The sequence below is a fragment of the Macadamia integrifolia genome, chromosome 4, assembly GCF_013358625.1.
Source record: "Macadamia integrifolia cultivar HAES 741 chromosome 4, SCU_Mint_v3, whole genome shotgun sequence".
Lineage (NCBI taxonomy): Eukaryota > Viridiplantae > Streptophyta > Magnoliopsida > Proteales > Proteaceae > Macadamia > Macadamia integrifolia.
The window spans coordinates 24,783,943-24,809,433 of record NC_056560.1 but is presented as its reverse complement, the minus strand read 5'-3'; the positions used below and the strand labels follow the sequence as shown (position 1 = coordinate 24,809,433).

The following is a 25,491-nucleotide window of genomic DNA, read 5'->3' as shown; positions in this document are numbered from 1 at the left end:
GATAAATTTCAGGTAGCTCAATTTTTGATGGGCCTTGCGCAGCGTTCTGCCCCCAATGTATATCCTAGACGGTAATTCCTTTTATCTTTTGACATGTTTGCTCTGAACTAATAGGTCTTTCCCAAAGCTCCAACTTCTATCCCCTCGAAGACATTCAAAAGAATTTGGTTGTGGCAACTCATGATGGAGGTTTATAATTAGTTTAGTACATTGATATTGGGTTTTAACTTTAATTCAGTCCATATGAACAAAAGATTCCCAAATGTCAAGACAGAGCCGCACAGTATTGCTCCTTCAAAATACTTACCTGCTCAGTATTTCTCCTTCAAGACTACCTAAGCATTAGTTGTCCTTTATTTCTCCATCATCTGGGATGTAATTTATTACCTATTGCTTATGTTGTGATTCTACTGTGTTACAGTGTCGTTTTTTTGGTTCTCACCACGCACTTTTATTCATAGTGTTTTAACTAGTTATGGACGTCTATTGGAGTGGTAATCCACAGTTCTTATTATTGTGTGACACATCTAGAGTCTAATTTGGCCACCTTGATTGGCTGAGGAATCTAACTTGTGGTTCTTTTTATATGTAGATATTATAATACTTCTTGTTGGCTTATTTGCATGAAGAATCCACGACCCCAAAGGCATTAATTGCATACTTTATTGCAGGTTTGTTTCATTTTGCAGAGTCGGAACTGGACTCTCCGATGAAGAGCTTGACACTCTTGTTAACAAATTGAAGCCCTACTTCAGGTACTATCTAGGGAAACTAATTCTGATTCGTACATGTGAGAAGGGAGGGTGGGGACCAGTTTGTATGTATATTCATGTACTTGTGTGTGTGAAGACACAAACTTGTAGATGCACAAAATCTTGAACTGTATGCTTCTTGTTGATAGGAGGAATGAGTACCCAAAGAAGGCACCACCAAGCTTTTATGATGTAACACATAATTCAAAGGAGAGACCAGATGTTTGGATTGACAGCCCTGAAAAGTAAGTAGCTTGTATTAAATTTAAAATATCCTGGTGGAAGTGTATGTAACTATGTATGCAAGTATATCTTTCTGTCCATATTTTTTTTTTTTTATGATCAGGTCGGTCATACTCTCCATTAGTAGCGATATCCGAACGATCAGGTCAGAGGTACAGTTACTCAGCTGCCTTCTTTCCCCGCTGAGTAGTAATTAAAAAATAGAAGAGAAAAGGAACTACGATCTTTTGGTCAGCTAGATCTTGCAAGTTGGACTATTAATAGTCTATACTTGTCATTTGGCGTTTTTATGGTTATGTTTCATTTTTTCCAGGTATTTGCTGCACCCTACAGTTTGAGGTTTCCTCGTATTGACCGGGTGAGATATGACAAGCCTTGGCATGAGTGCCTTGATGTGCAGTGTAAGAAAAACTTTATTTGTACATGATATTAGAATACCTCTCTAATTTGGAAATTAAATGAGTTTCATGCTCTTTTGAAAGTTTATTGATCTTAATTAGTTACCATCTTTTTAATTTTTGGGTGCTTTTCCCTTGACTAACTCCACTACATATTTTACTTTTCATTCAGCTTTTGATTAATTCATTTTATTTTTTTATTTGATTCAGATTTTGTCGACTTGGTTCACTCAAGTAATGGCAACACACATAGGGGGACAGATTATGGAGCCCCAAAAGATGATAAACCAAAAAGAGTAAAATCCTCGACTAGGGGAGGGAGAAAGCACATCTCTGTTGTCCCTTCTCATTTTATTCAGACTGATACCTCCAGGGTTAAGGAAACAACCTTCATATTTGCAAACATGGTGTTTTGTATCCTCTGACCATTATCAATATACTTCATGTTTTCTCTTCTGCCACTAATAGTTGTAGCACTGCCTATCTATGGCAATTCAGTTTATTTTATTTGTTTATTATTAATAAAATCAGATACTCAATAAAGAACAAGAACATGGATGGTTCATAGTTGTACTCAAATGCCTTACCCTGGCTGTCTCCTCTGCTTGCGTACCATATGAAAAATCTTGTTTTCTGCAGTAGATTTTCTTGTGAGACCCGTTCCTGCATCTGTTATGCTATATGTTCATTATAGATGAGGACAGTGACTCTGTCCCAACCTTTCATTCTGATGGAAATGGACAAAAAATCTTGGATCCCGTGACACAGGACTTGTAGGATACTTTGGCGCTTGTAAGTATTTGCCATGCATCGTAATTAAAGGAGATCAGGACTTACCATTAGGTAACCAAAACATTGTCTACAAGTTGTCCTGACATGTGATCATGATTGTTAATTTTTTATCCTTTTTTATCAATTTGTTAATGAAAAGTTCAGCTAGACTTCAGAAATAAATTGTTTATCAGATGGTGGACAATCATATTATCACACTGAAGTTTTATCCATCCAATCTTTGAGATGGGATCACTGAATGGGTCTTGATCCTGTATTTGTAAAACATGTGGCAAAATTATTGGCCCCCAAGACCAATACTTTTTTCGGTTACCAAGCCACTTCCTACTGATGGAAACTAATGAATTGGCAAATTCAATTCTTTTTTCTATATGCTAATGTGTGGTCCTTGGGACATAAATATTTGCTTCTATTCACTAAGAGTAATTTTCAGAATTGGATTATTTCCTTATTAGCAGTTTCCGTCATACTATTATACTTTCCTTTACATTCATAGACTTTGTCAATGTGCCTCCAATGCACTCTTTAGATTTCTTTCACAAAATGGTGGCTGAGAATGGAGGTTCTTTCTCAATGAATCTGAATGATATTGTTACTCACTGTATTGCTGCTGAACAGAAAGGTTTGGCACTCATTCTATGTTTGTACTATTTTTGTAAGATGGAAAACAATGTTAATTAATAGGCACTTGGCAGGGATCAAATATCAGGCAGCTAAGCTTCGTAGTGATATTATTCATTACTCATGGATTTTGGATTGTTGCTCACAAAAGCGTCTCCTGCATCTACAGCCAAAGTTAGTTTTAGTGTAACTGTTTGTTTATTTTTCTTGATTTCTTATGTGAACCATAAAAACCAACCGAACTGTACTATTATACTCTTACTATTCAATATGTTCTCCTGCAGGTACTACCTTTTTCTCTCGGATTCTTCAAAGAAAATGTTACTGGAAGAAGTTGATGAATTCTCCGACTCTTACTATTGGGATCTTCATGTTTCGGACCTTAAACAGGTATGCTTCAGTAAAGTTCATGTCACCATCTTATTGTAATTGGAAACTTTATCCTTAAATACTATATACATGGGTTTGAGCTTTAATGGTCTATACACCCAGTGCCCACTCATGCTGGTGTATGCGGGGAACACTTATCTCTAAAACAGTTCTTGTTACTATTGATAGAGCACTTGATGCGGATCCGGGTTCCCAAAACTGGAATCGGATTGCTTATGGGCCAACTTTTGAGCTAATAACTCAAATATCAAATAGTAATTGCAGTTTTTTAAGTAATCTCAAATTCCCAAAGAAAGTGGCAGTTTTGTAAATAGATGAAAGCTTATAAAAAAAAGTGTCAGACTTGTAAATAATGGCATCAAGTGAATGAGAGGCAGATGTTAGTGAAAGGGCCAAACTTGGAAGTAAGTGAAAAGAAAGGGCAAATTAGAATAAGAGAAGAGAAGAGGGGAATTATAGGAAATTACAGATAAATAAGACACGAGGAAAATTGTGAGTTCTCTTCAACCTCTGGACAAAAATCAGAAGCGGAAAAGGTCACGGAAACCAGACCTTGAAGTAGTATGTTTGAAAGAATCAAAATAGTAGCCAGTTGACATGGATCTTACTTAAAGGATAGTTCAGATGCAAATAATAAAGACTATGAGTGAAAAAAGACAGCAACCGTGGAGGAAAAACAAAACATTAATCTTGAGGGCAAAACAGGAGCCTAGAATTAGGGTAATAAAGCGCAAACAATCTCTGATTTCCAGAGTTAACTTGAATCAACAAACGGAAGCAAAAAGTGTAAGTATTTGAACACAACAATAGCTTTTTCCTAATCTTGAGCAGGGAATGACAGAATTGGTATTTTGCAAATATCTCAAGATCAAGCCATCAGAAAGGGTCTAGATTTGAATTGATCTCCAAATTAGGGTTCTTGAATGCCTGATCAAAATTTGAGCTCGATCGGATGGCTGAATTAAAACGTGTGACATCCAACTTTCTAGAAGACTAGAAGAAATTCAAGGAAAACTTGAAGAACAATGCTTATTTGTTGTTGGATGAAGAAGATGATGAAAGAATAAGAAAGAAATTTGAAAAAGGGGGAATGGGGATAGGGGAGTGACTATCTTAGACTGGGACTCTCACCCTCAACTATCTCATTTGATGATCAACCTATCTCAAGGAATAATTTGCGGACAACAAAGAAACTTTATTTAATTAAATTCGTATACAAGGCTGTAGCCCCCTTACAAACTTATATAGAAGACTCAAAACAGACTCATACACAAAAAAAGAAAGGCCTAACCCAATCCTTAACTAATTGGGAAACCTAAACTGACTAGAAAAACTAAAATAACAAAGAAAATAGACTCAAATAAGAAAACCTATTTGGCTTAGGACTTAAGCTATTTTTCTACCAAATAAAAACATAATTGGACTCATAGTAGAACTCCTAAAAGACACTTAAGACTCCAACATGGAGTTGGACTCAAACAAAACAGCCAAATCATGTCAAGACTAGGACTCTAGTTAAACTAATGAAGTAAATCTCATTTTCCTACTTTCTGCGTATATTTTAGGCCCATTAAAAATGACTTATTGCAAAGAAAACCTTTGGGATCAAAGGCCCAACACCTACATAACCCAGCCTAAAGCTTATTTCCAATAAAAGAAGCCCTTTAAGTGACTTATTTGCATCAGACCTGGTTCGAAGGGAATATATCAGCAATTAGGGCTTCTTTCAAGCTGCAGTTTCCGGCAAGGTGGGAAACTTGATGGCCTATTGCTTCCGACCAATGGACTTCTCAAATCATCAGTCAAAGAGGGTCGAATGTTGCTGCAACTGGAATCTGACGGTAGACGTTGTTGCAGTTGCAGAGGTTGGTTCTCACAGCTCTAAGAGATTTCCAAGTCCTACTCAAGGATTTGAGTCGCCTAAGGGTAGAGAACCCTCGACCAAAACCTCAGCCCAAGCAGGCCAAACACAAAGGAGATAGATGAGCTTGTGTGGGGCTGCAACCATCGCTAGAAGCAGAGTAGTTCCAGATAAAGGGAAAATGCAGCAGGAAAATAATAAGAAGTTCAAGATCAAGAAGGAGAGAGGGATATGCAAGCCTCACGGCAGCCATGGTTTCAACCAAGCAAACATTCTTCAACTATTCAATTCCAAAATCTAAGAAAATCCATTGTCTTGCATGGCTACTTAAAGGGGAAAAAACAACAATTAGTGGAAACTAATTTAAAATAAAAACTGATGTAATTAGAAACTAAAATCTACTCAAACAAAACTTGAATCCCAAGCTAGCTTTAAAGGGAAAGAAATAAAATCATTCTCAATTAACTCGGTTGTCCTCCTGCATCAGCACTATGTAGTCAATTATGCAAATAAAGAAAAAAACTCAAAGATAGTCTACATAATAGTTGCTGATGTTAAGTGTACAAGGTATGCTCTTTCTTTTCTTTATTTAAAGTTGATATTACAAAACACCAAAAAGAATTAAATAGAACATTAATATCCCAAAATGTTGTGGCTCAATTTTCATTTAGTTTGAAAGTATCAACCTAACTTGACTCAATTCATCTCAGCCCTATCACAACTACTTGGTGTTGGCATGCCCTTTTCCAGCATTCCTTTCATATTGTTTTTGTTTATTTTATTGTTATTAACTTTCATTATTTTTTTTTATGAACAATTATATTGGGTGTTTTGTTATCTCAACAACACTCATTTAACTGTCTACCGGAAGCAATATACTTCCTTTACTCCATATAGCAGCCAGGAAAACCTTGACATCGCTAACTCTCAACCTTGCTATTGTTGTTCAGTGACCTATGGACCTTTCTATGGATGAAGCTGAAATTTTGGCTGATTTGTGGTTGTTGAATTGCTTTTCCATGTGTTTGACAGACCTTCAATCATCTTCTTTTGTTTCACCCCTTTCTTTCAGCCTCCAAAGTTGTTGATTTAAATCACAACTCATGATACCACGTACATATGTAAGTTTCATAGTTTTTAAGGCGTTGGTAAGGTGACGCCTTAGCAGCGCCTTGTCGCTGATGCGGTCTAGAGATGGTAACAATGCTCCGCCTTACATGAAGTGGCGCCTTATGGGTTTTTTTTTTTTTTAAACGCATTTTAAAATTACTTGATGAAGATTCCAAATATAGATTTTTTATTGGTAGGTGTATGGTTTTATTAACACTTGAGATGTATGGGATTAGCTTTACTCCACCAAAAATAACCAAAACAAACAAAACAAAAACACGATTCACAAACAGGGTTTGGATTTTGTCAAGGGCTTTGAGAAGGAATCAAGGAACACAGAAGAACCACTGATTCAGGCGATCATTTTGCTCCGACAGCAGTGAGCTTGCTTCGGCAACGGTGAGCTTCATTCTTATTTGACAGGAATAGAAATATATTGGATGATCTTAGGGCTTAGGCACTCATTTTGGCATCATAGAGGTAAGTATAATAAATACTTGTATTTTTTATGTCTTTTTTTCTTTATATTTATAATTTTGTTTCATAATTATGTATTTTTATTATATGTTAATATGTTATGATGATTGATGAAGATGAACTTAGTTTATTCACTTTATTGATTTGTTTTCTTGATGAATATCTTACATTGGTATGAATATGAACTTTTAATATTTATTTAACATATGAGTATTAGGATTCAACTAGGATTTGAGCCAAATAGATTGGTTTTATAAAAAATTACACAGGAACGCTTTAGTCAATAAGTCGACGCTTTATGCCCGTCTTATTGCTAATACACTCCGAAAGACCCTCAAATGCCTCCGCTGCCTTACCGCCTTAAAAACTATGGTAAATTTATATTTTGAGTACTTTGTAAGCTATGTGCTACATCGATGCTCGGATGTGGTGACAAGTAGGCAAGGGCAAGTGAGAGTAAAAAATCTAGCCTAAATAGTACGATTAGATTAGCATCTTGGAACATTGGATCCTTAATAGGTATGAGCCTGGAGTTGATAGAAGTTATTAGGAGAAGAAGGATTAGTAGTGCAGGTATTCAAGAGACTATATGGAAGGGTAACAACGTTAAGGTGTTGGACAATTTCAAACTTTCGTATTCGGGAGATCATAGTAATAGAAGTGGAGTAGGCAAGTGAACAAAGATCTAAATAATGATGTAGTGGATGTTAAAATATTGGGAGGTAAGATTATATCCATTAAATTGGTGTTGGAGAAAGAGGCTGTCAATGTATTAACGCTTATGCACCCTAAGTAGGATTGGATGAAAGTAGTAAGGTCCTATTTTGGAACATATGGATGATTTAGTGCAAGTTTTTGGTCAAGGTGAAACGATTATTATAGGAGGTGACCTGAAGGGTATTTGATAGGCCCCTAGGGAGACTTATGGTGGGATGATGTGGTCTAGACATCCATTAAGACTAAGAAAGCCAGTTTTAAGACATGAAAAAGGACTAAAATGATAAGATAAAAAAAGTTATAATGTTGCCAGAAACAAAACTAAGAAGATTGTGAGGATGGCAAGGGTGAAGAAATATAAAGACTTCTATAATAATCTGAACACCTAGGAGTGGGAAAAAACTATCTATAAGATAACTAAAATGAGAGAAAGGAATAGAGATTTTAATTTATAACCATGTGAGATGTATTAAAACTGGTGATGGTAGGTCCTAGTAAGGGATGAGGACATTATGAAGAGATGAGAAATTTACTTCTCTGATCTACTAAATGGAGACACTTCAAGTAGGAGTGGCTTAAAAGAATGCATTACACATCAAGACACTACACACCATAGATATATATATGAAAGTTGGGAGTGGTTAAATTTAAAGAAGCCTCGAGAAAGATGAAAGTAGGCTAGATACTAGGCCTTGATGAGTTGCCAATGGAGGTGTGGAAGAACTTAGTATTATGTGGGGTATCTTGGTTAACCAATATTTTTAACAAGATTTTGCATACAAGGAAAATGCCATATGATTAGAGAAGCATCATAAATCCGATCTACGAAAATAAAGATGATATTCAAAGCTACAATAATTATAGAGGAATACATAAAACTGATGAGTCATACTATGAAATTATGGGAGAAGGTTATTGAAGGTCACCTGAGAGAAACTACTATCTCAAAAAATGGTCTTATATCATGTAGAACCACGACAAAAGTTATTTATTTACTCAGGATGCTCATGGAATGCTTATGGATAGATTTAGAGCCTACAAGAAGGATCTCCATATAGTTGTTATTGGTCTAGATATGCCCCTAGAGAGCTAAGTTGGCATGTACTAGAGAAGAAGTTTATTGAGTAAATATGTAGATATAATTAAAGATATTTATGAGGACGCAATGACTAGTGTGAGAACTGTGTGAGGGCAAGGTAGTGAATTCCTAGTTACATTAAGCCCTTATTTGTTTGTGCTTATCATGGATGATTTAACTAGGAAAATTCAAGACGAGGTTCCGTGGTTTATACTCTTTGCTGATGATATTGCTTTGGTGGATGAGACAAAAGTTGGGATTAATGCTAATCTGGATACATGAAGATCAACTCTGGCATAAAGAGGTTTTAAGATACGTAGAACGAAGACGGAGCATATGATGTGTAACCATAGTCACACTATGATGGATAATAAAATGGTGAAGATTGAGGAAAGAGGTACCACAAAGTGATTATTTTAGATATCTAAGGTCAATCATAAATTAAGAAGTTGATATAGTGGACGATGTTTCACAGAGGCTTAAAGTGGGATGGATGAAGTGGAGAGGTGCATCCAGGTGTTGTGTGACTGGCGTATTCCTTTAAAGTTTAAAGGAAAGTTCATAGGACAGTCATTAGATAGACTATGATGTACGGGGCAGAATGCTGGCCAGTTAAGAAGTGTCATTGTAGCAGAGATGAGGATGTTGAGATAGATGTGTTGCAAAACTAGGAAGGATAAAGTAAGGAATCACCATATTAGAGCTGATTTGGGAGTTGCCATTATTCATGATAAGCTCTAAGAAATCTGTTTGAGGTGGTATGGTCATGTTCAACGGAGACTTGGGGATGCACTAGACGCCAGTAAGGAGTAGTGAATTGATTCATATTGAAGGAGCTAAAAGAACTAGGGGTAGGCCTAAAATGACCATAGGAGAAATAGTGAGGAAGGACATGCATGGTCTAGGTCTTGTCCCAAGTATGAGCTCAAATAGATCTGATTGGAGGGCAAGAATCCATGTATGTAGCTGACCCCATTTAAGTGAAATTGTACTGATTTGTTGTGTTGTGTTTTTTCCCTTTTACTTCTAATTTTCTTTTCTTGTCTTTGTCGGATCCATGTAGTTGACCCCATTTAGTTGGGATTGAGTTGTTGTAAAAATGCATGAGCTACTGTGAATATAATGTGTCATCACTGTCATGTGATATGGGGTAAGAAAGAATTGAGGATGCAAATGGAATGGATGACTTGCTACTGGTTTGGGAACAAAATATGTGGCTAAACTACTAATGGAAGAGTTGAATGCTTAACTTTCTTATTTGATTGTATGGATACTACCAGATATCTACAATAGTAACTGCTAAATTTATCCTGTTGCACCCTGTAACTACATTTAAAAAAAATTAAAAAAGGTTATCCAGTGCACGAGGCTTCCGCTATGGTAGGGTCTGGGAAGGGCAAATGTCTGCAGCCTTACCCCCTATAACTACAATCTAAACTGAAAAATATGCTTGACTGAAGCTTCCAACAATTTTCAAATGAGTGGTGTTTCTTGTTTTCCTAGCTCTTCAGAAACATAGAAAGATCAGGGGACCCCAAAAGTGTGGACTATTATAAGAAGAAGTACTGCCCAATGGAGAAATGGTGTCGGTTTCAGGGAATTTGCATTTATTTCTGGCGTCCATTACTCTCTATGTAAGATATTTTTCTTTCTCCCACTCGTTAGTTCTTGGCAATGGGCTCTACCAGCCTGGTGTACGAGTCTTAGCTTTGTTAACACAACTTAACTGGTTCTTGAAGAAGTAAAGAGTGGGAAGTCTTGCTGGAGCTTGCGGTGCGGAGGTTGAGGCTTGAAATCTCTATACGAGGTGGTGAAGTCACTGACAGTCTTTCACATGCTACTCATTTGGTAGTCCTTTCAGAACTAGGTTCTTGTGTGGACTTCGATACCATATTCAAGAGGTAATTGCAGTAGTAGTTTTTTAATCTCCTCCAAACCCCCCTCCCCACCCCAAAAAAAAAAAAATGTCTCCCCACTTACACTTTGTACAGTTTCTCAGCACCAGATGAACATCTTGTGAGGAACAAGCGGTTGCATGTTGTGGAGTATCAGTGGTTAGAGGATTCCTTGGAAAAGGACCAAAAGTTGCAAGAGGAGAAATATAGTTTAAAGCCCAGTGGATTCGATAACTTACTTATTGATCGGAGGTAGTTATCGTATCATTGTTGTTTTTTTTTTTTGGTAATGATCATTGTCACTATAGATGGTATTATCTACAAATTGCCCCTACTTTTGTCTGATCCATAATTTTTCTTTCCAATTCTGGTCCAAGAGATGCGCAATGTATTTTCTGCAAAGGTAATGGACTCAAAAAGACTCGTGCATGTAACTTTTCTCATCAACTAATCACAATCATCATATTTTTTGCCAAGCTGTCAAGTATGGTTGACACTGAAGTAGATAAGCAGACTGCAAGTAAATAGTTGTATTTATCTATATACCCAGATTGGATTTTCTCATAGGGATATCATTGTTGAGGTCTCGTTTGATTGTGGGCCCTCTTTCCTGCATGTGTGCTCCATATAATACTTTTGGTTGTCAATGCCGTATAGATCGTCTCATTTTTCTAACTTCCATAATGTTGGTGTTCCTGTTTTTCAGCAAAAATGACCCCGAAGTTCTTCAGGAGCTGGTCAATGCTGAAACCAAAAACATAGTTTCTGAAAGGGTTGAGGGATGGAGTAGAGGCAGACATACTCCGGAGAGTCAGAGAATTTCAGCATTCACTGAGAAGGATGAAAAACAGAGAAGGGGCAGACCTAGGCGCATAAACACAAAGAGAGGAGGAGCATGTTCAAGACGAGTGCAGAGAACACGAGCAAGGCTTGGAAATAGACGGGCAAAAATAGATGAGTATGAATCAGATAGCTCTGCTTCCTCACGTGAGCCCATGACTAAGGAAGACTTGGGAGCAGCAAGGGAGCCTGATGATGTTCATAGAATAGGCTCAGAAAACATGGAAAGCCAAGTGAGTGAAAGACCTGAAGGTTCTGAGACATCACACAGAGGTGATGTAGCCAAAGAGGGGGCTGCTGAAGCTGCTAGAAGGAAACAATTGTTTGATAAAGCTCATATGATTGACTTTGGTGGTTCTGGTGATGGTGAGAAGATCGAAGGGTCAGGTAACTCGTGTATAGCCAGAGAAGACGGGAAAGACAACTTGGGAAAGTTAGAAATGATGATAGATCCAGTTCAATCTATGCTACTAAACATGATTCCAAGTCTTGGGATGACACAAGTTGAGAATACAAATTCTGGTCTCCAAGAAACAAATTCTGTTCAAGAGGAGAAACCACGGGTGGATTCTGATGCAGAGCCTGTAAAGAAGAAAAAGAAGGTCAGCTACAAGGATGTTGCTGGTGATTTACTCAAGGATTGGTAAAATCTCATTATCTTGCTTTATCGAGTTGTTTTGTTTTTGTTTGCATTAAAATGTTTCGTTAACCAAATGAAAGTGTTAGCAATGGTGTTTCTACTAAATAAACCAAGATTTTTCAGAGTTACCCATGACACTTTGGGTGTCAACCGGTACGGTATTTGGTTCGGTACAATAGTGCCATATATATATATATATATATATATGTTTGGTAATTTGATATAGTATTCAATATGGTTTTAGTATTCAGTATGGTTCGGTACAAATCGAATGGTTGTCTTAAATACGATACCGTATCGAGAAAAATATCATTTTGTCATATCAGTACCGTGTTAAATTTCCTTCGATACAGTAATTTGGTACGATTCAATATCAGTATATGGTATTGTTACCGAATTGACACCCTTACATGGCACCATGGATGAAAATTTCATGGATGGTTGTCGCAAACTGCACAGCCTTTCTAGAGTGGTCCAGGTATATCTCACATGGTTGCTTAAATGGGTCTTAAATTTTGTGGACAGGTAAAACTTGAGAACTCATGCTCTTATATGAAATTTTAGCATGAGTAGAGTTGGCCAAGTGCTCTATCAAAAAAAGAAAAAGATTCATAATTTAGCCTGGTTGACAGGTATGTACCTGCTGGTTTGGCCATGGGCTTGGCATTGTAGGCCTGACCAATAGGAATAATAATTTTTAGGGACAAAGTTTTTTGTATAGGAGTGGCATTTGTGCCACAAACACATGGGGTGTGAAATAACCACCGTACTCGTCCTAGGGGTTTATGTGTAAAGTGACAATTTTAACTAAAAATAAGGTGTGAAATGACCACTGTGCTCATTTAGGGGATTCACGCTTAAAATGACATTAAATGTAGAGGACATGAAATGGTTAATGTGTCTCTCTTGGGGAGCGCGCGTAAAATGATAATGCAAATTAACGCGTTTAATTAAGGTTTGATGACACACACCTGTGGATTTCCCCAAGCATGGGGACTTATGTTAAAGCATGCACGTTTTAGGTGGTCAAGCGAGGGGAATCTTCGTCCCCTAGGTTGTGGGTCCAGCTTCTCTCTCTCTCTCTGGCAAAGCAGTCGGCTTATGTAAGAGAAAAGCTCAAATGAGTGAGAGGAATCCAAATTGGGACCATGGTTTCAAAACTCGGATCAAATCGGTATCGCCCAAGATCGATCCTGATCCTTGGGCTGATCCGATACCAATAAAAATTTGTCTGATCCGATATCAGTATGAATCGGTATCAATTGAGATTCAAAATCGATCCGGAGTTTTTAAACCTTGACTCGGACAGGTCGATTCATCGTGAATATTTCTTGGCTTCTGGACCACTGGCAGTGATCACAGGTGAAGCCTACTCTCTTTCTCTCTCTATCTGATGAGTATCTCATTAAGGGTAAGGAAATGCATAGAGATAGAGGAGAGGCCAAGTAAGAAATGATGAGTTAGAGAGGAAACCCACCAAGTGGGAAATGTAGAGAGAGAGAGAGAGAGAGAGAGAGAGAGAGAGTCTCTATCAATCCTCGTCAGCAATTGCATGTCCTCATGGACCACTAGCGAAAACACGTGAAATCAGCTTTCTCATTTTTCTATATATGGATCCAATCATTTCCTGTCAATGAGTCCTTTTTTGGTTCGATGGGCCTAAGCCTGCATTATAAGGTATAAAAAACACAGGCTCTTGTCCATGCCAGGAAAGCTATTTTGTCTTAACATCTCTCAACAATCAAGATTCCCGTCTCTCTCGCTCTCTCTCTCTCTCTCTCTCTCTCTCGCTCTCTCTCCATTACAAAACCTTGATTACATTCAAAGGTGTTTTTCCCTATTTGTTGTCTTTCGTACTTTCGATGATGTATCATTGAATTAAACTATTGAGTTTAGAGAGAGAGAGAGTGGGGGTTTGTCAATTGTCAGTACTCAGTATTCGATATTCGATATTGACCTCCAGACAATGTAGATTAATTGAATGACTTCTGCATCAAGAATCTGAAAGGGCATCTATCCTAGTGGGAATAAACATTATTCTAAGGAGATCCTCTATTATGTGGTTGTTTTGTTTGCCTTCTTTTATTTGTTCAAGTGAGCTTGTTCGGTTGAGGGTCTTGGTCACTGCTAGTTAGTTTTACGAGACTTCTTTTTCATAAGTTTTAAATAATCTTTTTATGACTAAGAAATTTGATCGATTGGTTTAATGAGCGTGGTTGGTGGACTGGGATGTCAATTTAAAATGAAATGGAATTCATCCATTAGATTTTTTTTTTTCGCCTTCATTCACTTGGATCTCTTCTGTTTTATCTATTTTGTCGGGATCATTATTTTCTTAAAAATAAATCTATCACTCACTATAGGAAATGTCATCTACTTATTTCATAATTTTATTTTATTTTTTTCACATGAAAATTGTTCTACATAGCTAGTTTGTTCATCGAGGCAAGGGGCTTTGGTAGTCTGCGTCCATCCAATTGACATGAATGGTTTCTTCTTAAAGAGGAGGTTGGACACAACACTAGATTTCCTGAAACTAACATTTCAACCAATGGAAGGGCTGAGATGAGAGGGGCAAGGGGACTTTTTCAAGGGGAAAGGAGAGAGCTAGACACAATAAAGGCACAATGCTAGTGTACCCATCTTTTTTTCTTTATTATTATTAGGGAAAAAGAACACTACCTTGTTGGTGTAGGTGTACACCAATGCACAGGCCACTACGAAGTTGCACAAAAGCATTTGGGCTAGGGGTAGCGTGGTCTTTTTGCACTCACCTGTGTCTAACTGTAGACACAGGCAAGCAGGTAGCGTTCTCTTTCTCTTATTATTATTATTATTATTATTATTATTATTATTATTATTATTATTGTCAAGGAAAGGGTTCCATAAAAGACAACTTGGCTTCTACACTAGCATAGAGAGCAATGGAAGTATACGTAAAAGCATATATCAACAGTGGCCGGATTTTCTCCTATCATGTGGGGCAAAGAAGTCATTTCGCCCTCTTATGTATCTTGGTGCATGCAAAGACCATGTTGCCTGTTCTCGTTCTTTTCTCCTTTATTGATATGAAAAAATATTTTTTAAAGGAGGGTGTGACCTTACACCAGATACGTGGAGACAAAATGATTAACCCACTCCATGAAAATAGAAATAACTCTCTCTTAGGATGCTTCCTCACGCATGCATGGAAGCCACAAACCCCAATAAAAAAAACACTTCCTCATTTGTCATACTTTGGAACGAGATTCATGCACCAATGCACAAATCCCATATAAAACCCTTAAAATAAGGGTGTTATGTCATTTCAATGGGGCTTTTATCACTTTTGTTCCCATCGAAGATCCTGATTCCTGAGCACAAAATCTTTTTTCCGTATCATTATAAAGTGTCAGCACAAGTGAATGGTCAGTGCACTCAAAAGTGACCAAATCCATCGTACTCAACTCAAGCTTTGGCAGTTTAAATTGACCTCGTGAAATTGCCTTTAGTACAATATGATATGATATGTAGCCGACTTCATCCACATTTAGTGGATTGTTGATCACTTGATTGTTTTAATAAATTCAACAAAACAGAAAGAGTAGTTTTAATCACTTGCAAGAATTTTACTTTCCGCCGTTTTTCAATGATTATAATTAGAGAAATTATACTTCCCTCCCCTATATGTTTCAGGTATTACATAATCCTACCCTACGAAATTTAAAATTACACTCCCTTTTTAAGTTATAAATTCTATCAACCATACTGATCATGAGTGAGAAACCGTTAAGTGAGGAATCATGTTATACAAAATTGTTTTAAACCCCAAAATACCCTTGATCCAACTGAGATGACCTATTTGCCCTCTACACTTATTGTCATTTTCTTCCATGAGGAAACCATGTTCTCCTCCTCAGGAACTAGAAAACCATAAATCAGAAGAAATAAAAAAAACCACATAAATCAGGAACTTAGGCTGCCGTACAACTTATCTGTGCAAGAAAAAACAAAAACTTATGAGAACAATTGAGCAATTGAATTAGAAGAAGAACTGAAGATGCGAAGAACTGCTTCCTACTAATATCTAGAATCTTGGAATTCCTAAATTTGGAATCCGACCTTGGGGAAGAATCACGATAGAAGAACTTGATGGGTTGTATTCACCTTCCAGAAAAATGACAGGTTAGAAAATGCGAACAGAATGGAGATAGAGAGAGAGAGAGAGAGAGAGAGAGAGAGAGATGGGAGAACAACTTCGAGCTTCCACAGGCTTATAAGAACACTTGGAGCTTCAGCAGGCTTGTAAGAACACTCGCCTGTGCAAAACCACTACAATAAAGTGATTGATCAACAATCGCCTTCACAAAACCTCTGCAAAACCCTTCTGAAATGAAAAAACCCTAAAATAAAATGCAAATTGATCTTCAGAACTTGAGTTGCAAGACTTGATTTTCCAAGGGAACGATTTGCTACCTAATCTCTTAAGACAAGTCATCTCTATTTCTGAAATCTCATTCGTTCTTTATTTATTCAAGAAAACATCTCTACGACATTATTTGATCGAATGATTTCGATTAATTAAATGTTAGAGATAGAGAGAAAAGGGATCGTAAGATTCTTGTACTGTGAAAGGAACTGACAAGCTTGGAGGCTGGAGAGAAAAGAAGCATGGATTCACCATCGCTGATGGCAAAAAAAAAAAGGAACAGAGTGTTCCCACTGCTACCGAATGGAGACAGAGAAGAACAAGATGAATAGAGTGTCAGTGTCCACCGCCAAAACCGCCTTGGAATACTATTTTCCCATCCCTACAATTATTTGGGAGCGAAACCAAGAAAAGGGAAGACTTGCCAGCCGCCACCGGGAACAAAGGTGGAGAAGTTGAAAGACTTGAGTTTTAAAAAAAGGGGATGGGGTAAAAAGGACATTTAACACTTGATTCTAACAGAGTTAACACCACAGGGTACGTTTGTAATTATAAAGTTCACAGGGGGTCTAAGTGTAATAATTGAAACATACAGGGGAGGGGAGTGTAATTTCCTCTTATAACTATAAAACATAATGTATTGAGAAAGGGATAAGCCACTTATATTTTAATATGAGCATCTAACGGTTGAGAGGATCTCGATATACATTTTAGTTATTATATACTCATTGTCGGTTCACCGCTTATTGCAGAGGATCTGGGCTATTATGATCCTTTGGAAAGGCTGGAGAGACAACCGTAAAAGTAAAGCACAAAATGAAGTTGGTAAAATAAATTCGCCTAAAACTCTGTTTGTTCGTACGTAAAATATCTTATGAGTAAATTGAAATTTAATACAAAATTGCATAAGAATTAAGATTGAGAAAATGTTTACTGCAATGTGGTAAATATTTATTTAAATCATACGTGTTGCCATATGTAATAAGGGGATACTTTATTTGTTTGAACCATTAACAAACCAATGTTGATCAATAACAAATACAAGCATTGTAAACAATGTCAAGAACCTAAAAATCATGGAGAAACTTGAATGATTGGTGGGGCTGAGTAGTGCCAAATCATCACTCTCCTTAAGGTTGTAAACGTTTGCCCCTTATTAATACAATCAGGATTCCTTGCGTATTAACTTCCAAGATAAAACAATCATCGTGTTCCGTTCGTGGCATGCAATAGATAGTGAGAGAGATAAACTAGGGAATTAAATAAGAAAAGGGATAAATGGCTTTACCGACAAAGCTATTACATCTTGGTTAATTAAGAGGTTGGCCTTTTGGTCATATTGAAGAAGCCATGATCTCCTTCTCAAATAAAGAAATCATAGGAACCAATTGTCATGCAAAGTCTACCTTCATTTAAGATTAACGTAATTAAATAATAATACAAGAAGTTACAATTTTTGAATAGTGGCTCCTATCCACGTAATATTTAACTCCTCCATAATTAAAAATAACTACACAATAACTAATGAGAAGATAACCTTAAAGTGATTAACATGCTATACCTATAGCCACATCATGCCAATACACACCCCCTTCATACATGTAACACCTTTGAGGTTATCCTAGTAGTGTTGTGGCACTCATTTATAGAACACTTAGGAACATTCTAATTATTCCTTGAGTTAACTATGATGCTTAAAAAATATATATATATAATAATAATAGAATAATAACCTATCAATTTATCAATTGATTAAAAAAAAAATAACACTATCAACATTGCATCATGCAAGTTTCATTAGGACATCTTGTATATCACTTGGTCCACCTAATCACAAAATAAAGCCTCATAAACAGGTAATTCTCATATATTTTAAGAATTATTTATTTGAGATACCGCAATGCTCTTCAAAATAATCATTAACTAATGGAAATTTAATATGTTTTTCTCTCTTTTTCTTTATTATAACCTCCTATGTATGGTTCTAAGTATTAGTATTAGATTGTCTATATTGGCATATGACGAATCTCCAATCTTAATAGATGATTGATATCGTATCGATTGAATAGTACAAATCAAGCATTAAAAGGAAATAAAAAAAAATTATTTAAATAAAAAAGTAGGATTTTTTCGTTCGATATGAATAACTCGATACCAATCTATTTCAATATCGTATCGATTTTGAAGATAACTCTAAAAACATGCTCCAATGAGAAAGTGCATCAATCCAAAAGTGCCATCAACAAAGGCACCCACTCGTCACATCTCATCATGAAAGACTTGATCATCTCTCTCTCTCTCTCTCTCTCTCTCTCTCTCTCTCTCTCAGACTTGCTCTTACTATCAACCTTTGGACAAAAGGAAGAGGTAGCATCGACTTTTGCAAATCTAAATTGCTCTTACCAAGGGACAATAACCCTACGAAGAGGTACCATCAACCATTAGAGAACACGAAGAGGCACCATCAACCTTATCAACCTTCATAAATTTGTCCACTCAAAATGTCTTCAAGTGATGAAAGGGTTTTATGTTCATCATCACTTCTCATCTTCTCAAATCATATGGTAAAATTTCACCATCTATCATTCCAAAAGTTGCAGTGGTTCTTCTTTCGGTTAAGCAAAAGTGACAATGGAGGACTTCACCCCATCATTGGGATTCTTTTTTTCCCACTCAACCATATGTCCACAGGTTATTCATTTTTATTATTATTATTATTTATTAATTAATTAAAAATAATAATAAAATTGAAAAAAAAAATCTAAAAGCCAGTTTAATCTTTATACGAAACACAATGGGATCCAAAATGACCACCCTAGGTAAAAATCCACTTATATTGATGAAACACTATTCAAAAAAAAAAAAATTATACATATATATATATATATTATGAAAGAAATGAACCAAAGAGACAAGTCTCTTCCTGATAAACTTCTTGTTCCTCCACATTAATTAATTATTTGTTTTAGAAAGGACAGAAGGGATGAGGGATAATTAACCATTCTTAAATGCAAAGAAAATTGATATGGTAGAGTTTTTTTTTTTTTGGTAAGATCATGGTAAAGCTAATTGACACGTGTAATTGACATAGACGACTAGACTCGTGCATAAAATATGGGGTAAAGATCTACATGTTGTCTACCTGGATTGAAATCTTTCATATTAAGTGAATAAACAAACGAGAGAAAATGCATTACAATTCGTATATGTGAAACTCACATAGTGAGAGAGGAGAGAAAATATATATTACCACCGGCAATGTGTATATCATTTTTTAATATATTTAACAAAAAATGAAACATTAACCTATTGGCCAGATCTATTTTTTCTATTTTTGAAAATTATATATCATGATCAGTGTATGCAGTATTCTGATTTGGATATGTTAATTATATGAATTAGGATTGGGATCTTTACCTAATCGCATGGTCCCTGCACCAAGGGAGACGCAAAGGCATCCAACCAAGGGTCCAACGGGCATAATATTCTTTTCGCCACCCACTATGTTTGGGTGTAGAGATCTACTAACTAGGTAACGATATTTTTCTCATTTATTTTTATATGAAAATAATAAGAATTAAGTATATTCAATTGCTCTCATCTGAAATAGGATTTGGATTGACTTAGGAGGAGTCAAAGCACATGATTTCATAGAGTCCTATGAATTTCGTGATCTAAAATGGATTGAACATGTTTTACATAAAATAAAAAACATCTTGTTCTGGAACAAATCCATTAATCCTCAATTTTCCATATAGATCCATATAGATAGATAGAAGACTACACAGGAGTCGGGACCTCTGTTAGTTAAAACGGGAACGGCAAAAAAACATTGTTCGGTACGGGTATGTTTTAAACGGATCAAAACATGAATGGGACGGTCAAAAATATGGTCAAATACGGTAAAAACGGGAAAAAAAATAAAAAACGGACGATACGTGTTTTAAACGTTTATATTTAAATAATACGGTGTCAAAAAAACGGCAATATATAGACATAAATTGGCATAATAATTCTCTAAATACCTAGATAACAATCAAAACAAATAGCCCCGTTTTAAACGTTTCTATTTTAAAACGTTTATATTTTTTAAAATCCGTTTTTTTACTATCAAAAAAACGGGACGGCGTTTAAAACGGCAAAAAAACTTCAAATAGCCCCGTTCCCGTTTTTTACCGACTTTTTGGGAAAAATTCGGCAAACGGTGTTTAAAACGGCAAAAAAAACGGGACGCCGTTTTAAACGCGTTTTAAACGCGAATAAACTAACTAGGGTCGGGACTTCATTTCTGGTTTACATTAGTTTATAAGTCAATTCTGGTTTTTTCCACATGCATAAAATTAGGGTTCCAAAGACTGAATGCCTGGCTCCGCTAGCACATGTGGTAGGGGTGTCAAATGGTGCGACTTTGGTTATTCAATTCGGTTCTAATTTGGTTTACATTTTGATAAGATGAAATCAAAACTGCACCGGATAGGAATAAGGTGAAATCAGAATCATTTTCATCCAGTTTCGGTTTTAGCGGTTTCTAATCGATTTTTGTTATTTGATTCACAACCGGTTTATATACTGTTAATAGTGTCGTTTTAGAAAATGGTTTGCATCCTACAGCTAGTGTGAATCCTACATATACTAAACTTTTTAAAGAGTCAAGACAATATACTTTTATTTTGCTAAGGACTATATTTTCTATGTAAAAGTTTACACATATGATAACTAATTAACTATGATCCTAGAAATTAGGAAATCAAGATGTGTGATTGTGTGAAAATGAAACTCTTGGTTAGTACTATGTTTTTTTCTTAGAAACCCATCAAAATTCAAAACACTTTAAGTCTTTAGTACTAGGTGCCGGTTAATCATCAGTTTTCCAATTCTAAATCGAACTGAACTGGAATTATGGCCTATAAAACCAAAACCGAATCAATTTACTATGGTGCGATTCGGTTCGATTATAATCGATCAATTTTGATTCCGGTAAACTATTCCAGTTATATTTTGACACACTTAACATGTGGTCCCAACGATACTACCCCACAACCATCATTTTAGAGATCGGTAGAATTGCCCATATCCAATTTGTATCAATGAGGGTAAGGGCAATCTCGATTTCTGGCCAATCCCATATTAACAGATCAGTACATACTAAGGTTAAAATGGTAAAAAAAAATGATTTTGTAAATGAAATCCAGGGCAAATCCGTCAAATACGATTGAACTTGATTCGACATTAAAACCAATATCAATTACCAAAAACTGGCATGCAAAGTGCGTAATGGTTCATATTTGGTCACCCAAAGCTCATGTAGAGGCACCTACGTCAAGATCCATCATCTTAGCAGGCCACTAGCAAGAGAGATTGAAGGCATGCAAGCCTTGAAGTGATTCGAAACTTGGTCACTAAAGTGGGATAGGATTCCTCTCCATAGAGCCTAGGGCCAAAGACTCAAAGAGTGATCCCATGACTGGAGAGACGTATGCTTTAGTCCTTCCAGCCATAGGATCACTTTCTGATCCCTAGGCTCTATAGAGGAGCTGAATCCAAACGCTAAAGTGAACAATGTATTAGGGCGGGGCCTCCATACAATAAGCCTGATAGATTCAGATCCTCTCCAACTGGTGGTAGCTGAATAAGAGAGAGAAATTGAAACACCTTATTTTCTCTCTCTTGTTTTGTATCCGGTTGATCCTCCCTCTCCAGCCACTCCCTCGTTGTGTCAATAATATGTATCTTTTTTTTTTTTTTTTTTTTTTTTTGAAGAGGAATATATCATTTTAATAAATATAGAAGAATTGAATCTCTACAAGAAACCCCTCACAAGGACTAATATAGTATATACAGCTAAGAAAAACGACTCCTCCTTGGGACCTTTGAATCCATATTAGTCTATAGTGGCTATCACCAACAATAATCACCAATTTAAGGAACACCAGAATGCTTATCAGTTCACGAGTCACTAAGAGGAGGAATCCAAGAAGCTCCAGTGCTTCTGTGTAACGTAAATCCTCTCTCTCTCTCTCTCTCTCACACACATTTAATCAAACAGTTGGAGTCCGACCTTGTCGATCCTGAGATGGAGAATTCTGGCGACCAATTCGATGTTATTATAGTCGGTGCCGGAATCATGGGTAGTTGTACCGCTTACCAGACCGCCAAGCGCGGCCACAAAGTTCTCCTCCTCGAGCAATTCGACTTTTTGCACCACCGCGGCTCTTCCCACGGCGAGTCTCGCACCATACGCGCCACCTACCCTGAACACTACTATTCATCCATGGTAATCGAATCTTCTCGTCTCTGGGAAGAAGCCCAATCCGAGATCGGCTATCAGGTACACTACAAAACAATCCACTTCGACTTTGGCCCCACCGATGACAAAAGCCTCCTATCCGCCATCAATGGTTGTAAAGCGAATTCGATCTCTCATTCCATACTTGATCCCGGGCAAGTGGCGGAGAAATTCTCCGGCAAATTCAAATTGCCGGAGAATTGGATTGGTCTTGAGACTGAACTTGGTGGAGTCATCAAGCCCACCAAGGCTGTTTCCATGTTCCAAACTCTAGCTATCCAGAGAGGAGCTATCCTTAGAGATAACACAGAAGTGAAGGAGATAAAGAAAGATGAAGTCAGAGGTGGCGTTTTGGTAATTACAACAAATGGTGAGGAGTATTGGGGAAAGAAAAGTGTGGTGACAGCAGGAGCTTGGACTAAGAAGTTAGTTAAAACGGTTAGTGGCCTAGACTTGCCTGTGCAACCTCTCAACACAACAGTTCATTACTGGAGGATCAAGGAGGGTTACGAGAAGGATTACTCCCTCGCCGGCGGCTTTCCAACGTTCGCTAGCTATGGTGAGCCTTATATTTACTGCACGCCGTCGTTGGAGTACCCTGGGTTGATCAAGATTGCCGTGCACGGTGGTTACCCTTGTGACCCGGATAAAAGAACATGGACACCCATATTGATTACCGACCCGGTGAATAAGTGGATCGAAGAAAAGTTTTGCGGGTTTGTTGAGTCAACTAAGGCTGTGATCACGCAGGCTTGTATGTACTCGATGACACCGGATGGGGATTTTGTGATCGATTTCTTGGGAGGAGAGTTCGGGCGGGATGTTGTGGTTGCTGGCGGGTTTTCGGGTCATGGGTTCAAGATGGGTCCTGTTGTAGGGAGGATTCTTGCTGATTTAGTGTTGGAGGGAGAAGCACAAGGGGTGGAGCTAAGGCACTTCAGGTTTGGAAGGTTTGAGGAGAACCCTACGGGGAACTTGAAAGACTTTGATGACCAAGTCTGCCCATATCTCCAGCCTAGTGAGTGACTCAAACTCTCTTTACAACATGAGGTGTTGCATTAAGTGTCTGTGTGTCTGTCCATCTGTCTCTCTCTCTAGAATTTTTTCTATGGATTGCATATCACTGGGTTGGTGTGGGGACGAATATGAAATTAAAATGGACAAGCGTCATTTTAAGTTTTTATTGTTTGAAAGTATTGGCAGTTGTGTGTAAATACTTTTTTTATTATAATTTTTATTATTATTAGTTGCGTGTAGATACTACAATCTTCTAAGTTCAGTGCATGTCTATTTATCTAGTGCTAAAGAACCTTAGTATTGGATCATGGTCGAATTGGGTTGGGTTGAGTTTTTTAAAATCTAATCTCAGTTTTTTGGGCTCAGCTCAAGCATGAATCGATCCAAGACTTTTATCAAAAAATCTGGCTAATTAAAAACAAATAGGATCAAAACAAATAATTCCAATTGTTTAACCCATAATAACAAATTTTTAAATCTCTACCATGTCTCCTTCTCATTTATAGGTTGCATGTCATGTCTTTCTTTATTAAAATAAATAAAGAACAACCCAATGCCTGAGGCTCTTGCTACTGCAAGGTTTGGGAGAGGTAAGTTGTACGTAGCCTTACCCCCTACTTCGCAGAAGAGGCTGTTTTCAGGTTTTGAACAAGTTTGTGCGTGTCTATCCTGTGCGATCCATGGTTTAGTCCCACATCGCCCCGTAACGAAGTCCCCTCAATGCTTATATGAAGAGCTATATCTTCCCCTGTCAAGCCTGTTTTGACAGGTGTACTGGCACATGAATTATGGTATCAGAGCCGGGTCCGGGGTGGAAGTTTGTGCATGTCTATCCTGTGCGATCCACGGTTTAGTCCCACATCGCCCCGTAACGAAGCCCCCTCAAAGCTTATATGAAGCGCTATACCTTCCCCTGTCAAGCCGGTTTTGACAGGTGTGCTGGCGCGTGAATTAAACCAACATATTTTCAATCATGGGGACTGAAAATAAGTGTATTTTCTTAGTCATTTTTTCTCCCTTGGAACAAAAATTCATTTTATGTCCTATATTGAAAATTTAAGAGAGGGAATAGGGAATGTGATGCTTATATGTAAAACCAGACATCCCAACCCTACTTATATATTTTTGGCTTTGATTTATATAAATAAAGTTAGACATCCCACATTGAAAATTTAACTTTTACGAAAAATGGGAGTCAAATTTGATGCTTTTATTCTCAAGAAATTCAAGTGGAAAACTATTAAGTTTGATGGCATCAATGTTCCTAGAGCCAATCTGAGGGACTATATATGATAAATGAGGATTAATGGATTTACCGAACAACAGATGAGCCAAGCATTCTAGTTATCTCTCACGGCTTTGCTCTAAGTTGGCTCGTTTCCTTAGAACCTTCCCAAACCCGTACTTGGGAAGATATGATCAAAGCTTTTAAAGATTTGATCATTCTTGTTGAGATTCTGAAATAAAGCTACTAAGATGTGAGATAGGCCAATTGAAAGAGAGCAAGCGGAAATGCTCATAAAGAATCTATTTCCCCAATACGGACATATCTTTTTGCGTAGCTAGCCATGAACTACATTCGAATACCTAATTGAGGCTGATGCCAGATAGAAAATGCCATGTTAGTCAATAATCTACCTAAGAAGGAAGGTAAACATGTAGAAACACAACCCTAAAACGATGTAGAAGATAATGGAAAAACAAAACAAACAATGCACACGGATTTTACGAGGTTCGGCAAGGTTGCCTACGTCCCCGGTGAGATGAGATCCTGCTTCACTATCAATGGAGAATAGGGTTACAACGCTCGTCCTCACACCTCTCAGTATTGCTTGCATTACAGAGAAAGAAACCCTCGCTACAAATATATAGTGAAAAAACCCTAATCCGGATTAAACTACAATTGCCCTCAAATAAAAAATTCGAACGGCGGGTTGCGCCCCTCTACACCCCCTGCTATGCAAGG

At 37.2% G+C, this 25,491-nt stretch overlaps 3 protein-coding genes across 4 annotated transcripts in view; 2 read left to right on the top strand and 1 right to left on the bottom strand.

Moving 5' to 3' along the window:
• LOC122076138 (DNA ligase 4) overlaps positions 1-11,951 on the top strand; it is a 37,688-nt gene extending 25,737 nt beyond the window's left edge. Inside the window, exons 15-27 of one of the 2 annotated variants that reach the window (XM_042641442.1) lie at positions 13-71; positions 672-755; positions 902-997; positions 1,099-1,147; positions 1,309-1,396; positions 1,604-1,807; positions 2,682-2,807; positions 2,881-2,980; positions 3,091-3,196; positions 9,943-10,073; positions 10,182-10,340; positions 10,431-10,586; positions 11,041-11,951. In XM_042641442.1, the coding sequence (XP_042497376.1) occupies positions 13-71; positions 672-755; positions 902-997; positions 1,099-1,147; positions 1,309-1,396; positions 1,604-1,807; positions 2,682-2,807; positions 2,881-2,980; positions 3,091-3,196; positions 9,943-10,073; positions 10,182-10,340; positions 10,431-10,586; positions 11,041-11,821 (2,139 nt within the window). In that variant the 3' untranslated portion in view covers positions 11,822-11,951. Of the gene's footprint in view, positions 1-12; positions 72-671; positions 756-901; positions 998-1,098; positions 1,148-1,308; positions 1,397-1,603; positions 1,808-2,681; positions 2,808-2,880; positions 2,981-3,090; positions 3,197-9,942; positions 10,074-10,178; positions 10,341-10,430; positions 10,587-11,040 lie in introns of both variants that reach the window. The other variant, XM_042641441.1, reaches the window with a different exon arrangement.
• A 10,152-nt stretch (positions 11,952-22,103) lies between these two features.
• LOC122075576 (probable sarcosine oxidase) lies at positions 22,104-23,764 on the top strand. The gene has a single exon (XM_042640649.1). The coding sequence runs from the start codon at positions 22,296-22,298 to the stop codon at positions 23,532-23,534; it is 1,239 nt and encodes a 412-aa protein (XP_042496583.1). The 5' UTR covers positions 22,104-22,295; the 3' UTR covers positions 23,535-23,764.
• A 1,395-nt stretch (positions 23,765-25,159) lies between these two features.
• LOC122076349 (heat shock protein 83-like) overlaps positions 25,160-25,491 on the bottom strand; it is a 1,876-nt gene continuing 1,544 nt past the window's right edge. Inside the window, exon 5 of the mRNA XM_042641657.1 lies at positions 25,160-25,163. Coding sequence (XP_042497591.1) covers positions 25,160-25,163 — 4 coding nt within the window. The remainder of the gene's footprint in view (positions 25,164-25,491) is intronic.

Coding starts and splice junctions, on each gene's coding strand:
- LOC122075576 (XM_042640649.1), top strand. CDS start 22,296: ATGGAGAATTCTGGCGACCAATTCGATGTTATTATAGTCGGTGCCGGA.